At 38.9% G+C, this 16,922-nt stretch overlaps 1 protein-coding gene and 4 long non-coding RNA genes across 6 annotated transcripts in view; 2 read left to right on the plus strand and 3 right to left on the minus strand.

Annotated features, from left to right (window-relative positions):
• LOC5578806 (endoplasmic reticulum resident protein 44) overlaps positions 1–1,035 on the minus strand; it is a 34,318-nt gene extending 33,283 nt beyond the window's left edge. The window contains exon 1 of one of the 2 annotated variants that reach the window (XM_021844152.1): positions 657–1,035. In XM_021844152.1, coding sequence (XP_021699844.1) covers positions 657–704 — 48 coding nt within the window. In that variant the 5' untranslated portion in view covers positions 705–1,035. The remainder of the gene's footprint in view (positions 1–656) is intronic. The other variant, XM_021844157.1, reaches the window with a different exon arrangement.
• Positions 1,036–1,242: 207 nt separating this feature from the next.
• LOC110676400 lies at positions 1,243–1,662 on the minus strand. The gene is made up of 2 exons (XR_002500345.1): positions 1,522–1,662; positions 1,243–1,459 (listed from the first exon to the last, which is right to left on the minus strand). It is a non-coding gene; the product is annotated as an uncharacterized LOC110676400 (long non-coding RNA).
• A 2,902-nt stretch (positions 1,663–4,564) lies between these two features.
• On the minus strand, positions 4,565–5,076 carry LOC110674468. The gene is made up of 2 exons (XR_002498891.1): positions 4,829–5,076; positions 4,565–4,755 (listed from the first exon to the last, which is right to left on the minus strand). It is a non-coding gene; the product is annotated as an uncharacterized LOC110674468 (long non-coding RNA).
• An 811-nt stretch (positions 5,077–5,887) lies between these two features.
• On the plus strand, positions 5,888–6,617 carry LOC110674469. Its single transcript, XR_002498892.1, has 2 exons — positions 5,888–6,329; positions 6,403–6,617. It is a non-coding gene; the product is annotated as an uncharacterized LOC110674469 (long non-coding RNA).
• Positions 6,618–16,002: 9,385 nt separating this feature from the next.
• On the plus strand, positions 16,003–16,806 carry LOC110674470. The gene is made up of 2 exons (XR_002498893.1): positions 16,003–16,347; positions 16,621–16,806. It is a non-coding gene; the product is annotated as an uncharacterized LOC110674470 (long non-coding RNA).
• The last annotated feature ends 116 nt before the right edge of the window (positions 16,807–16,922 follow it).

Below are 16,922 nucleotides of genomic sequence, written 5' to 3' on the forward strand. Positions count from 1 at the left end.
AGAACCAGCCATCGATTCAAGCTGAAAACTAGATCGATTAGTCACCACCACCGAGTGACCAGACGATCAAATTTTCAGCTTGAACCGATTCCTGGTTCTCTAGATTTGTGCTCTTAAAAATTTGTGGATCAATAATTAAGTGAATTCTCGCATAATTATTCATCTTCACCTTTAAATAATAACCAAGCCTTAAAAAAAACCTGCTACCAGCCCTGAAAGTGCGACAGGAAAAATGTCAAGCGCTGATTCGTCAGAACCGATGTTGTGTTGTGCGCTCGAGATTGGCTGAATGACCGACTAAGCGGCTAGTTTACCTATACCAATACCGGATAGACAACTCAACTCAACTCGGGTGGCCCTAATCTTGATAACTAGCATTCGAAGCTAGTGATGGTATTTCAATCGAACAATTTCCACTTTGCTATTCGGAATGGTTCCTGTTGAACAAGATTCATCCAAATTCCCAAATTAACCTATTCAACTACTCCGGAACCTCAGCTATAGCTGATGTGACAAAACATCGGGAGAATCTTCCTCCGCTTCAATCAGGTGTGGTCGTGTAAGGAAAGGGAGGCAACAGGAGACCTGGGACTTGGAGAAATGATTTCCCTTTTACCGATAAGCAAAACCTTTCTCATCTCCCACTCGGTACTCACCATAAAATAGCTGAATATCGCTGTCCTTGCACTACTGAGCGGGATCATCTTGGCCAGGCCAACACGGGGGAAAACCCGAAAATCTAGACACTAATTATAAACTACCCGAAAAAGAACACGCACGCCTCCTCCTCCAACCTGTCGTCTGGATTCCCTCTGATATCTGCTTCTTCTTGCCCAAAGCCGGAACACAATCTAACCACTGCTCACCGGACCGTTTAGTTTTCGGTTTACCGTGTTCCGGGTATGGTTTACGACGGAATTTTCGCGATCACTAAACTACACTTCGAGTTTACGGGAACAATCTTCGCAAGCTGCCGACGACGACACACGCAGACATTGAACCGCCAGCCAGACAGACAGCAAAAAATCCACGCACCACACTGTAAGACCAAAGTACCCTTTAATGGGTAAAAAAGTACCCTCTTTGAGAGAAACTAGTTTAACTCATAAAAAGAGTAAAGGGCCCTTACTCATTAAAGAGTAAACGGCTTGTACGTCAAATCAACGAGTGAATTTTACCCACTATCCAAAAAGTATTTTTAGAGAAACAGGGTAAAATTTACTCTTTTTCCGAACATCAAAATTCAATAAATTTTATTGTTTATTTTCGTGTATAAAACATAAACTATAACAACTTCTTAATATAAACAAACGTATTTTATTCAACATAATATTAAAAATTATTGTTCTGATGCAGTAGAATAATCTATTCATCAATAAGCCTAATGAATGGAGCAGCTGTTCCTGGTGGTTTTGCGCAGCGGGACATGCAACGGGATGTATTGGGCAGAAAATCCATTCTGTAAAATATTTGATTAATTGTTTAGATAGAGGACACAGCCACGAAAAATATGAAACCTACCTTTTACGTATCCGCACTTTTTAATTCTTATTTCTGATATAATAGTAACGAACTAATGAACATCAAACGCTGTTCCATGAATCTTAAATGACTATAGCTGCAAGATTTTTTTCACCCATTAAAGAGTAAATACGCGGAATATATAAATGTGCAAAAAATACCCATTATTTGAAAAAATGAAGTACCCTTTATTTTGACGTTTCCATATATAAGAAAATAATGGGTATTTTTCACACATTAAAGAGTAAAGCCGAGTTTACTGCAGCAGTTGCTGCAGCACCGAAAAGAAAACTTTCGTGTTTGACGTTTCTCGCTTCGGCTGTGAAATGCGCCAGGCTCATCAGTGCGTCGCCATTTTGGCAAACGTAACGCTTGTGATGCTCAAATCAAACAAGGAACGGTCGAAAATTACGTTTATTATAATTAGTAAGGCTTTGGAAATGACAATTTTGCTTTTGGGCCCATTCACAAATTGCATAACGCTGAAGGGGGTGGGTGGGTGTCCTCGTGCTGTTATGGCTCATACAAAATTTGTAAAATATTCATACAAAAAGCGTTACGAGGGGATGGGTGGGTGTCGAAAATGGCCATTTTTAGCGTTATGAAATTTGTAAACAAACCCTTTGATTATATCCTTATCCGCAACAATAGGGTCCTAAAGCCCTGTCCCAATTTTGGTGCCAAACGCTTAAGTTTAGGTCAAAAACATATGTTTACTCAATTTTCTAATGTTTTCCGATGGTTTAAGTCCAAAAAAACATTTTTTAAAGTTTTTTTTAATTTTGTCACACCCCTTGGTTTAAACTCAAATTTTGGGTGTATTTTGTTTTCCGTGTCCCTTCCAAAATGTCAGAAAGGAACAACCCCGGTGTTAAAAAGTTGAACCCCTGTGGCATTTTTGTCGACTAAGCGAACGTCAAACATGATCTCAAATGTCAAGGTTCATTTATGGATTTTTGAATTAAAGTTTTAATATGATATATCCGTTATTTGAGCGGGAAAAAATGCTAAAGTAGTTGCAGTAACATGCTCTTTCGTGATATTAAATGAAAACAAGATTCCATTAAACATTTTAGGACCCTATTGGGACAAACGGTTGTGAGCGAGCTAACTTTGTTGTTTGTTTTTCGTCTGTTTTGATGACAATTTGATTCACTGTCATTGACACATGAGCCAAATTTTCAGCCCATTTATCCGCCTGCATTCATACAACATGCATGAAATTTATCGTTCGTGGAAGATAACGAACCATGAACGAAAACAAGACAGACAAACACCACCCACTGTTTGGCCCCGATTACTGTGTGTCAACACTTGTAACATTCAAGGGTGGAGGGCGGCTGTCAACTGGGAGTAAAATTGAAAAGCCGCCAACCTAAGTCCAGAACCAGTTTTAAGGCTTAACGCGGAAAAGTTAAAATGATTCTTCGCAAAATTACAGGTTATCAATGCGCTTGAAAGAAATTGTTTGCAAGCAGTTATTTGCTACGTGCTACTGCAGTACGCTGTTGGCAAATCAATAAGGGTTTGTTCACAAATTTCATAACGTCGAAAATGGCCATTTTTGACACCCACCCACCCCCTCGTAACATTTTTTGTATGAATATTTTGAAAATTGTGTATGAGCTGTAACATTTTGTGGATACCCACCCACCCCCTACAGCGTTATGAAATTTGTGAACAGGCCCTAAGAAAATTCTGCTAAATTCCCAAAATAGATGTTTGCGAGAAAATTGATTACGCCTTCACCATTGTTTGGTCGTTATTTTGTATGGTTGTTTACATTTTAGAACCAGCGACATGTTGGGATAGCAAAATAGACATAATAAATTAGACCGCTAATGTCGCTGCAAATTTTGTTACCAACATCTAGTCAGCGTATTTTGGAGGTGATACTCAAAGTGTCAGATTCTCTTCAATATTACCATAGCAATCTGTTTTGGAAATCAAAACAATGACCTTGTCACAGCTCATGCTCACGCGTGCTGTATATTGTTGAAGCAATGGTTTCTTGCGTGTCCTGCAAAGTTGGAACTCTACAAACTGAAGAATGTTCCCTCTATATGTGTTGTTGTACAGGTAATTAATACTTCAAAATGCACGATCATCAAATACATGAGTGAACTTCTTTTAGGTTCCCCACAGATTCAAGTGATGGCCTCCGACTTCCAAAGTTAGGCTTTCAATTATTCAATCGCATTTTGCTCCCATGAATTTTTGTTCAATGAGAAAATTCTTAAACACGATTTTCACATCAATAAAGCAACGTTGTTTTATGTAGATAACAAATGCAAATTCCTAAGATGTATACAGTTTATGAAACATACATGGAACTAGCACTACAGATCACTAGAGTTAGCTGATAACAAGTTTCGCTTATAATCGTGGATCACCCAAGAGCTTCTAAAGAATGCAGTTGAACTGCAACGCGGTCTTCTCAATGAGGGTTCTAATCCATCACTTTTTCCAGGGACAATGCAACTTCACTTCCCGCATACTCGTGAACCATATCTGTACTGTTTCCGGTACTGTTCACAACCATTCACGACAATACCGTAACAGTTCCATATTACATGAAAAATAACAATAAACACACCAAACCAGAAACGGTTTTTACCGTTCCGCAAATAGTAATTGGGCAAATCATAATGTGGGGAATAGGCGGTTAAGTTATGTAACCATAAAAAAACACAGATTTTCCCGAACAAAATTTTTCGTTCACAATTCTTCAAACTGTTGACATACTATCCATTTTTGCCTAATTCACTATAGAACAAACAGTTGAAAAATAGTTGAACTATAAAATCACAAAGAGAACGAATAATGTTTGATTAATTGTTGATTTACGTTGCTGTATGGTATTTTAGTCATATACTGTACAGTTCTGTTACTGTAATATTGTACCGAAATAATTCCTAATTAAATGTTAATAAGAAACAATAAAATATAAATATAAATTATGTTTATTCATTATAAAATTTTGTTGTCGTTAGTTCCTCCAACTGCAAATTTAAATTTATTTATTTAAATTTATTTAAATTTATTTCTGCTCCATACTTGAACCCTCTAAATATCGGCTCTCGGAGGTTTGACTGTATGCAAAAGTTCACAAACAGTTCTGCCTCTTGGCCTCTGGGCCGCCGGCGACATCTTTGCTGATGGGTTAAACCCAGCAGCTTCACGACTTCACACTTCAGATACTGCTACGATTCCGGAAGGTATGACCAGTACAGCCTACAAGAAAAAAACACATAACAGTGGACAAAAACGTCGAGTCTTGATCATGCTTCAATTTTTTGTAGCTTACCTATTTTGTTGCACGTAAAGCCGTTAGCGAAGGTGGGTTCGGTTGCTCCGGATCCGGCCAAAATGTTCCAATTTGCAGTCCCATTTGCAGGTAATCCAAATCTTGCTATTTAAGGCGGTGGCGAGTTTCACTGATTTTTGCAGTCAACTATTTTTTCTTCATTGAACGCACCACTTCGGGAAATCGAATTTGCACAAGCAGCAAGGCGCTGCTGTACAGTTTTCGCGAACTTCCAAATTTCTGTTTTTTTTTCTTCAACTTTTGTTGACAGTCAAATGAGGTGTGCAGATACAAACACGCTAAAAAAATGCTATGTGACTGAATTAACCTCACACATATTATTTTCGCGTTTCTTCACCGTAATGTAAAATTATTTTTTTTTTCATTTCTCTAAATGAACCAAAATATGTTTGATTAAGTTGTGTGAAAACAAAATAATGTTTTATTTTGGTTTTATTGTTGCGTGAAAATTATTGACCATGTAAGTTATAGCCGTGTATAAAAATATAGCTCACAATTTACCAAACTGTAAAAGTAAGGTAATATATCCAGTTATCCGCGAGCGGGAATGGCTTCTTGTGGGTGCTGCTTGATAGTGGGTGAAAATAAAAATTTGACGTTTGTTGGAGGTCGTCAAAGCAACTGCACCTACCGAAGACAGCAGTCTTGCCACCCGACCCAGAGAAGAAGAAAAAAAGCAGAGAATTTCGATGGCTGTGGATTTAGAATTTCAGCTGTTTCAAATTGAAATATCGAACAAAAATGAATGTAAATATAATTCAAAAGGCGTTCCGGACACAGCATCGTTCCACAAATTTCCATCCTGACCCAGTTCTGAGTAAAATGATCAACACTGATTACTAGGATAGAAGCTGTTTCACGCAAAGTTGGTAAAACACTAGAAATTGCGAAAATGAAATTACCATGCGAATGTTGTTTTCATCACCCATGAAAAAGAACGTACTTCTCGAGCTATTTGAATGCTACGATCCTGCGGAACCATTTTTGTTTTTGAGGATTTTGATAGAGTACACGGAGAAAATCGAAAATACTAATTAGTATGAGATTTATTATTCTCCCAACATTATTCCCTTTTAATCATCGAGAAACTTTGAAATTAATCGTCGAAATATTTTGTTTTATACTTTTCCATGCTTAACCATGAATTATTTTTGGACGTGCATATGCGGTGAATCACGCTACTCTTGGGACTTAACCAAAATAATTTTGTCTTAGTTTGCTCTACAGTATCCTATTGCAATCCCGTTGCGTTTAAGAACTCCGGTGGTTTCCCGAATAGCACGCGTTCTGAGAAGTTTGATCTTAAATATTAAACTCATTGTCGAAGATCCTTCGCGTGAAAGTTATTTAAAGTAAAATAAGAATGTGGAAAAAGTTCCCTACACAATTTGCTCCATAGCAAACCATCCGCGACCGCCACCAGCGGCGGGGCCTCAACTTTAATAAATAAAAAAACGTAGTGGTAGCAATGAATATGAAGGTAAGTTCGTTTGTCTGAAGTATCTCGGTATTATTTAATAATTATGTCTAACTTTTTCAATTTAATTCTCCAGAAGAGCTCCATTGCGATCGTCGGGAGTTTTCCGGACAGATGTTTGGGAAGAACAGCTGCAAGCTTGTGGATAATGAATCTTGTTCGAAGCGGCGCAAAAGTGGAAGTGATCTGAATTAAAATCAACGATGATCATCAAATGCAATATAATGAGACCCTTATCACACACTTCTTCATGATTTGACTGAAAATAAATGCGCTTCATGCGAATATTAATTGTTGTTTCATTTTTGTTTGTTTTTGTTCACAACAAGAGAAAATGGTTAATTTTATTGATTGTACAGGATTATAGACCTTTATGCATGAGTTAAATAATTCACGAAAAATCATTTCCGGATATAAAATCTGTTTATACTAACCAAGCTTAATGCGTCAAAATGCATTACAATGAGTGAATAGACCGAATATGGTTTTAGAATGGTATTTAAGCCATCTAGTATAATTTTTTCTTAGCGTGTAGGTTCCGGAGAGTGTTACGTGTTATGGGAGGTACAGTGACCCCACGCAGTTGAATCACCCACAATTTATGAATCAGCTTACTTGAAAAGACAAAATTATTATCAAACTTGTCACAAAACATCACAGAATTATTTTTACTGATAAGAAACTATGTGTAAAAATAATTCTGTGATGTTTTGTGACAAGTTTGATAATAATGTTGTCTTTTGAAATCAGCTGATTCATAAATTGTGGGTGATTCAACTGCGTGGGGTCACTGTACTTGATGGGAAAGTTGTTGTTACAGCTTCCGAAAGCTTGATTTCTTCTGAATTGTTGGCTTGGTTGGGCCAACAGAAAGATAAAGAAATAATTTTTTTGGCAGCGTGCTCACTCTAGCAGATTGAATTTCATCAGCTTTTCTGAGGTGAAATTCGAGTTAAACTTCCATACAAACGTGCCGGTTTTCCATCTTGATATTTTGTAAACATCAATCATAGCGACGGCAAAATTCTCATTGGTAGGTGCGGTGCAGTTGCTTTGACGACCTCCAACAAACGTCAAACTTTGAATCCCACCCACCATCAAGCAGCACCCACAAGACGCCATTCCCGCTCGCGGATAACTGGATAGTGAAATATACATGTGTATTTGTTTTTGCATAAAAAATGCACAAATCATTTGGGAGAGGGTGGTCATACATTGCTACTATTTCTAACGATCTTTCATTCTCATATATTCCAACAAATTATGCACCTTTCGGTATATTGTTACAGTTTGGTATAGATTGAACAAATAAGTTTTTACAGTAAACAAAAATCAGACTCGTATTGTTCAACATAAAGCACACTGTTTGTGATACACTAACATTAACAGAAATCAGAAATATACTGTGCGGAAAGTATGACAAATTGTGTTTTTCTATGCGGGTTGCTTCGCCAATTTCACTCATTTTACTTCGAATTACGAGAAACAAAAACAAACCAATCTCATTGACACTTTGAGTACCAGTGCATCGTGCGAATATAAAAATAGGCTACTGTGGTTGGTTTATCCCCATCACAACCATTGTATGGAGGTAACAGCGCCCCTAGCGTTCTAAATCTAATATTTCTATTGGTAGCAATAAAGAGCCGCCAGTTCCACCCTTGGTAACATTCGCTGACTCACACTCATTCTGATCAAGAAACAAAGGCGAATATTTTTTAAATATTTTCTGTGCTATGTTTGCAACCAAAGGGGTGTTCAATGATCCAATAGATTATAATTAGGTTGTTAAAGGCTGCATTATCAGTTAATATGAAAGTTATTACCAATTTTATGCAAAACATAAATAACCCGAACGACTCGATACTGTTGCAGTCTGTGAGAGTTGTTGCTCTCGAACGCTCTTGTGTCGCGTATTAAACGAAAGAGTGAATGTTTACATTCATAGGGTTCTCCGAATGCGATGTGCCACGAACTGTTATGGTTCGCGAACTGTTACACTCTCCGAATATGGTTCGATCGGCTTATTCTGATCGAAATCCAAACACTGGGTTTGTTCATACATTTCATAACGCTAAAACTGGCCATTTTGTATGAACCGTAACAGCTTTTGGACACCCACCTACCCCCTCCAGCGTTGTGAAATTTGTGAATGGGCCCATGCAGTTTGTTTCTGAGCGAGTACAAAGGGAAAACCAGCGACATTATTCTTCTATGGTTTATTATTTCTATTATTATTGCCCATTGCACGGTGACGTCATCAGGAAATCAGTCTCTTTCCCTCCTCCGGAAAATCTGAAAACAACGGTGCCAGTACTTGTCAAAATTGACAGGTACTGGCACCATTGTTTTCAAGTTTCGTTGAAGAGCGAAAGAGAGAAAATTTTGCCGTGAAATGCCCAATTCAGCTGCTGTTTAGTGCTGATCCCAGCTGAGTTCAGTTTGCTATTTTTAGCGCATAGTGAGAAAATTTATATCAATGATGGTAACAAATAATGTTTGGGTATTGTTTATTTCTTTCACTACTGGACTGCGAAGTGCGGCCTCATAAGTGCGAAAGTGTGAATAAAAGTGCGAGATTGCATTGAATCCTGTTGGTGTCTTCAGAGCACTTATTAACTTATTACGAAGAATAAGTTCCCCGAAGACACCTATGGGGTCATCCAAAAATGACGTCCATCGTTTAGGGGAGGGGGGGGGTACTATGAAAGTGTGACAGTGTATGTATTAGGTATTGGAAAAAGCGTGACAGAGGGGGAAGGGGGGGTGTCTAGAAATCCCGAAAAACGATGGACGTAATGAGGCTGAAGCCGGTGAAGCATTCAGCGTACCGTGCACCCCCGATAATTTGAACGGTACCTCATGCAAACCATCGGAGGTCATTTTTAGTTTGAACATCTAGTCACTCTAGAACCGTGCTTCTGGTTACCCCTTTGGCTGTTTTGTTTTGATTCTGCATTCCGTTCCACAGCGTTCCATTTCACTTTACTCCGTTCTATGAGCTAAATGACGTTCGAACCATTTTTAATCTGAACGACGTGCAAATTAGCGGGGTTCAGATTAAAAAGTGTTCAGATTAAAAGTGGTCAAACCAACGGGGGTACCCGGTACTTCCTGAATGGAATACGCCAAGCATTGAGTGCTTTGTCAAATCGCTCTTACACTATTACCCTAGCTTGGGTCCCTTACCATTGCTCCATTCCGGGCAATGAGGAAGCGGACTCTCTGGCAAAGGTATGCGCCTCAAAAGGCGATGTTTACGACCGTCGAATCGCCTTCGATGTTTTTTTTCCATTAGCCCGTCGAGAGACCTTGATCAGCTGGCAACAGAAATGGAGAGACGGAGAAATGAGTAGATGGCTGCATTCCATATTTCCACAGGTGTCGAAAAAACCATGGTTTAAGGAGTTGGGCATGAGCCATGATTTCATTCGTGTCATGTGTCGGCTTAAGTCCAATCACTATTTGTTAAGCGCGCGTACCCACCGTATGGATCATTAAAATAACCAAAACGGCCGCTATGGAAAGCATAGATAGCGCCACCGTAGCCTTGTGTGTTTGACAGAACAGCAATGCTGTCACAATGTTAAATCCCATTTACAGTGGTGCCTTTATTTTGATGCGGTGAGCACTGACATACCCAACTAACATTCACTCATTTAACAAACACCATTATGGCAGTTTTATCCAGCATCATGTTTTATAACATTTTAATAATTTCCATGGCCAACCTTTGTTAAAGCATTGTTCACACAAATTTGGAGAAACTTTAAAGCATGTCGTTGAATACCAACTTTATTTTTCAGCTTTAAAAACGTTTTACAAGCATTTAGTTCAGCTTTTATACGGCTGGTCTAAAAATAATTAAATACTAATAAAAACAAAAAAATATTTTTCTAGGCACTTTATAAATGTAGTGTGCACTATTATTACGATAGTATAACAATCTTATTTAAAAATCGCATGTATACTGGATTCGAACTCGAGACCTTCCAATCGTCAGCGGTATGCCTTGCCATCTGCGCCATCCTAGAATTGATGATTATACCGTCCAGTGCAAAATATAAACTTTTCATAGCTGAATATTGACCATGTTCGAGCTTCTATTCGACAACGTCTAATCAACACATGGTACGCTAATCTACAACTGAACAAGAATATTATTCAGCTGCTGTTTAGTGCTGATCCAAGCTGAGTTCAGTCGGCTATTTTTAGCGCACAGTGAGAAAATTTATGTCGATGTTGGTCAAAGTAATGTTTATTTACACAAAATTAAAACAGTCTGAAATGATTAATCTAATTTCATAATAAATTTTAGTTTGTTCAAAAATGATTAATTAACTGAAATTATTTTATAAATTATAGTTTGATTATATTTTTATTTGTATTTTTCATAAACCTATTACATATGCATTGAAGTAAAATTTCTCTGTATGAATATATTTGAATCATTTTAGTCCTCAGAACCCACCTGAATAGAAAAATATTCGAATATCTTGATGCGATTTTTATTTTCGGTAATGGCCAAGTAAATCATTTTTCTCAGAGCGCAGTATTTATTCAGTTGTGAAGAAATGTCATTTCAAATGTAGCTGGCTATAGAAATTTATTTAATCAATTCTGTCAACGAAATTTCCATTTTTCTCGTACGGAAAAACATCCCGAGCAGGCGAAAAAAGCTAAGCAATAGAAAATATAATATGGATAGCTAAAAGTGATATTATCTTCATAGATATATGATATAAAATATCTGGAAATGATATCTAAAATAAACTACTAGAACAAAATTGGCATGTCCTATTTAGATTCTGCAAGATTTTACCATTAGCTGCGAGCTATTCATTAGATCTGCGTACATCAAATTTTTCATAGGTTTAGAAGTTCCAGGAACAACATTTTGATATTGTCTTCAGATATTTTATCTCTTATGTCAATCAAGTCAATATCACGCTTTGTTTGCAAGTACTTTGCTCCTACTTCGCAATAATTCTGCATTTCTGGAGACTGACCATGTTTATTTTCTGAACAGCTATTTCAAAAGTTTAAGAAAGCATAATTTATGAGCTTTGAAATGCATTCGGAACTCAACACGAATTTCGGATATTTTGTCCATTTTATGAAATTTAGCTATAGTGTGATCGCTTTTACAAGGCTTATTTATTGCTGAACAATGTGTTTGTTAATCGTCATTTTGGCCTCCATTGGATCAACTGTTCTTATAATATACTGAAGCTGAATTAGGATTTTGTAAGATACTTATTCAGCTCTTATTCATGCTTATGTTAAACATGTGGGAATAGCTGAAGTGCGACGCAAGTAAAACGTTAGTTCGTCTTCTGAATATCCTTTTATACATATACATTTGTTTAGTGGAATATTGGCTTTTTAATTGGGGGAAACATGTCTTGTTCAGCTTATTTGTAGAACAATCTTGACTAGTTGAATGAGAATCTTTGGAAACGTTTAATAAGTGGCGATTCAACTTTTGTTCATTCTAATGCATAACGTTGAACATTGATCTAAGTTTGTGTTAAAAAAGCACCTTCTCAGCTCTTTATAGAGCAAATTTTTTATTCAGCTGCCATTACCATTATTGAGCAATAATTAAACATGCATGCTTGTTTGTGGCTCTGAATTGTTAGTTGGGTAAACTCCCTTCAATGATCCATTGGGCTCTCAGAAAGCAATCTCTGTGTTTGCGGCGTGGCTTACCAGTATATCGAACATGTCGTATGGGGATGCAGTGAGCATCGTGGCATCAGATCTGAACTGACTGAAACTCTCCGGAACCAAGGAAAACAGCAGAAACCTGTCACTTCCCTTGTTGGCGGGCCTTGATTTAGAATATATAAATTTTAGCTACATGTTTTTGAAGCGTATCAATATCCGAGTTTGATTGTCGTTCGTTCCCTGTCTTTCGTTTTTCCCTTCAAAATGTCCTCTTCTCATCGTGTCTCCCACAAACCGTTTCTGTTTAGTTTCATTACAGATCTGTACGTCCTGTTCCTTCAAGCTTCATCAGCTTAGTACACAGTTAAACCAAATCACCAACTTCGATAATCTCATTACCGAAATCTCAACAGCTGAACGGTCGGTAATCAGTTCGGTAAACGAATAGATTACTGACCTTTCGGTAATCTGCGTTTCGCACCTCAGCTGTCAAAACTACCGAGTTTTCGATAAACGTTTACCGAAGATCTGTAAATACGGCGCACGGGTTTGTTCATCCAGATAACCAAATTCTTATTAGTAAATAGTAAAACGTAAATGTATACTTCACCTTTTTCACCTTTATTTTATCATCTAATATTATAATATATATTTACACATGATTGGATAACCAAATATCTACACTGAGCTGAAACTGCATCTAGATTGTATGTACAGCGCACATATATTTTTACAATCAAGCTTCGCATTTGCATTTTATTGATTCTGCACATAAAAGTTACGACTCGGTAACGCTTAGCTTTTTACTGCAGTGTCTTTATAAAATAAATGCGATTGCACATAATTTTAAGTAATCACGCCAATATAAATAATCTGTGACCAAAATGTTTATTTTTCCCCATTTCTTTAAATAAAAAATAAATCAAAAGCTTTTTGAAGGCTCATTTGCGTTTATTGAACTCTCGGCTGCATTTTTATGACCTTGATAGTGATGAAGTGAACTCCCGCATAGAAAAATACAATTTATCATACATTGAAAACAGTAAAACACTTATTTCCGTTAAGGTTAACGTATTACAAACAGTTGCTTTTATGTTAAACAATACGAAATTCAAAGTTAAAGACCATAAAGAATCATTTCAGTATTAAATACTGAATGGTGACAATTACTTAAACTGTAATGTCATTGTAAAACTATATTAAGCTGACAAACCGTGAGATATGGTTGAAACATAGCATCAACGTTCGCCAAATGGTTCACAGTTGTATATCCGCAAACGAGTCCGTAACACACTCACACATGTAAATTTTGTTGGGCAGAGGTGGACACACCACAACGCAGAACAGGGTCACCGAAGCGGAACGCGGAACCAGGATTTCGGTAGGAAAGAAACACAACTAATAAACTACTGTACGCAACGAGAAAGCTTTAATAAACACGTCTGAACGGATTGAACATCACTTTACGGATGAATGGTAAAACTTTCCATTCTCCCTTTCTTCGCACACATTTGGCGCGCTCGCCGCCTGCCCTACTGGCGCATGCGTTATTAGCCATTCTCTACACATTCAGTGTTGCCGCTTTGCTTACGAGGCACAACCATTGCATACTCCAACACTCCTCCTCAATGTTGTCCTCGTACTCGTCCGTATCCTCACTGCCTTCCATGCCGGGTTGATCTCCTCCTGCTTCAAGCAACGTAATCAACCAACCGGTTGGATCGTACTCCACGATTACTCCTCCTGGATTGCTGAACTTCCCTCCAGTTATCAGCATCCGAATCTGGGCTTCCACTGTTGGACTCTGCCACATGCAGCGGCTCCACTTCCTCGCTTGAAGTGTTCGCATCGAAGTATTCTTCTTCTTCACGTTCTTCGGCTCTATTCGGCTTCTTCTCCGAATACCAGCTCACCACACTGACTGGTGTACTTCTTCGCTTCGTCGTCTTCTTCTCGCCAATTAGCGGCCGCTGGCCCTCTAATTTCTTCTCAACTTTCGCCAACTTCAGCCGATACAACGACCCTGCCTTTTCTCCTATAACCACTTTCTTACCAGATGCATCGCAAATGTCGCAACCATCTTTCATGAAATTCACCGAAAACTTTTTCGCCGTCAATTTGTCCACTGACACGAGTCCACTCGCCAACGACGGAACATACAAGACGTTGGTAAGCTTCACCTCAACTCTTCTTCCGTTTCCGTCCTCACCGTGCACTACACCTACGCCACAACCAGCAGCGGTAACCACTTTACCATTCGCCAACACTACACTTGGGCCTTTTTCTTCCTTCAGTGACTTGAAAAAGTTTCTGTCGCTCGTCATGTGCCGACTTGTTCCACTGTCAATGTACCAGCACTTTTGCTGATCCACTCTAGCCATAAAACACACACTGGCACCACAATTTTCGTCCTTCGCTTGTCTCGCGTTTTGCCGCACACGCACTCTGTCGTCCGGCTTCTTCTTCTCTTCGCTCTCTCTTTCTAGCTCCTGTTTTGCTAGCAAAAACGAACGACAGTTGCGACGCAAATGACCGGGCTTGTCGCAAAAATAGCATCTTTTCACTGGTGCTCTATTGCCGAGTCCACCCACGCTTTGCACTTCATTTTGCACTACCACACTTTTCATCGCTTTTGTCTCACATTGCATTTCGCCGGAACGCTCTCTCCGACGCTCGAACTCATCGATCAGCTTCGATTTCACTAGCTGCATCGTGATGTCCGCATCGGCACGACTCTCCAACGCCGTGACCAAACCACCGTACGAATCAGGCAAGCTACGCAAGATCATCGCAATCCGCAGCGATTCCTCCAGCTGTTGGCCTGCATTCGTCAAACGGTCGAACAAATCGTCCAACACCACCAGATGACTCTCAAGGTCACCTTCTTCCGCGAGATTTAACGAGCACAGTTTCTTCAGCAAAGATACACGTGACGATACCGTGTTCTTCTCGTGATAAGCACGCAACTGATCCCAAAACGCTTTTGCACTGTTTGCTTCCTTCACCAGTGCAAACTGGTTATCATCAATACACAATCCGATAGTGGCACGAGCTTTCCGGTCGTCCTTCGTCCACTGATCGGTCACTACAGCCGGCCTCGCATCACCGACCACATACCATAGTTCCTCTCTCGTCAGGAGCATCTCCATCCTGAACTTCCATATTTGCCAGTTGTGGTTGCTCAACTTGGCAAACGCAAACTTGTTCACATCCGCCATTTTGTCCACACAAAATCACTACCGCGGAGAAAACAACTCACACACACTCACACACGGCGTGATCACTTTTGCTCTCTCGGAACCTTTTTCCTATGCAATCCAGAACCTTCCCTTCGGCACTGCTGGGCCAATAACCTGTTGGGCAGAGGTGGACACACCACAACGCAGAACAGGGTCACCGAAGCGGAACGCGGAACCAGGATTTCGGTAGGAAAGAAACACAACTAATAAACTACTGTACGCAACGAGAAAGCTTTAATAAACACGTCTGAACGGATTGAACATCACTTTACGGATGAATGGTAAAACTTTCCATTCTCCCTTTCTTCGCACACATTTGGCGCGCTCGCCGCCTGCCCTACTGGCGCATGCGTTATTAGCCATTCTCTACACATTCAGTGTTGCCGCTTTGCTTACGAGGCACAACCATTGCATACTCCAACAAATTTAACTATATGTTACAAATGCTTAACAGTTTGGCGAACAGTTGCACGCGTTAGTAAGTGTATATATTTTAAATTCATTTAGCTGCAAACGCTTAAAACAACTAACAGAACTATGTTTACATTTTCATGAATCAATAGAATTTATCTTACCCTCCATCACAACTGATCCAAAGATCATTATTGTCCAAATTTGTAAGATTTGTGGATGTATCAAGAATTGTGATTTTTGTCGGGACATTGATTCGGAAATCAATATTTTTCAAACAAAATTATAAAAATGTTACATCTACTGTGAGTTGTTTTTAGCGTGTCCTGTTTATTTTGTTCTTAAAGTAAAAAAAAAGCAAAAAAGTGAAAATTTTGTAAAAGAGTGCAAATAAATGAATAAAAGTCTTTTTCCACACCAAAAAAGCTCTTGTTGCTTTCCATGACAAGCATGCTGATCCTTGTGTGCTGTCGGTGTTATTTGCCCATCACAAACGCTTCATCGTTATTGCAGAAACCGCAGATTTTTCCCCTGGATTCGAAGGCCGGATTTTCTACCAGCAATCGATTGGAAGAACTATTTTCGGGTAATCAATGCAAAGCCAGATCAGATCCGCACCGTGGAAAATGGCAATGAAAGATACCTTTGGATTTGCCTTTCCATTCGGACTAATCGAAAACTTCACTCAAAGATTTTGTAAGGTAAGTGTTAGTGACATTGAATATTGGTTGTCCTTACTGGGGTATTAACTTCACGCGGCCTTCGGGAACGACGCGCGGCACTTTTCTCACCCCGTTATGATTCTTATGGGAGAATAACATTACGGTATTTGCTTAAGTGAGGTGCGTCGTTCTCCCAAAGGAAGGTCGCGTGAAATTTTGCAAGTGCCCTAAGGGAAACAAACCATCCGCCGCCCGGCGTTTACTATGCAAGGAATATAACAATAATATCTGTTTGTTTCCTTTCTCTTATAGAATCTGTACTCCATTTGAGAAGTGAAAGGAAAGCAATGGCACGACATGACCAGACCCTTGGCAATCCGGAAACAAACGAGTGTAAAACCTCCATCAGGAAAAATAGTGTCCGCAATAACACCATGAACGCTAGTGTGTAATTGGAATCGATGGCAATATGAATACAATTATTATATTTTTACCTTATATTCGCCTATTTATTTCAAATGAAAAAAATTAACAGTATGGCATCAGGTAAAAATTACAATAAAGCACCATAAAACAGATATTACACATACGTTATTTAATTTTGTACCGACTTT

The sequence above is a fragment of the Aedes aegypti genome, chromosome 1 (genome assembly GCF_002204515.2).
Source record: "Aedes aegypti strain LVP_AGWG chromosome 1, AaegL5.0 Primary Assembly, whole genome shotgun sequence".
Taxonomy (NCBI): domain Eukaryota; kingdom Metazoa; phylum Arthropoda; class Insecta; order Diptera; family Culicidae; genus Aedes; species Aedes aegypti.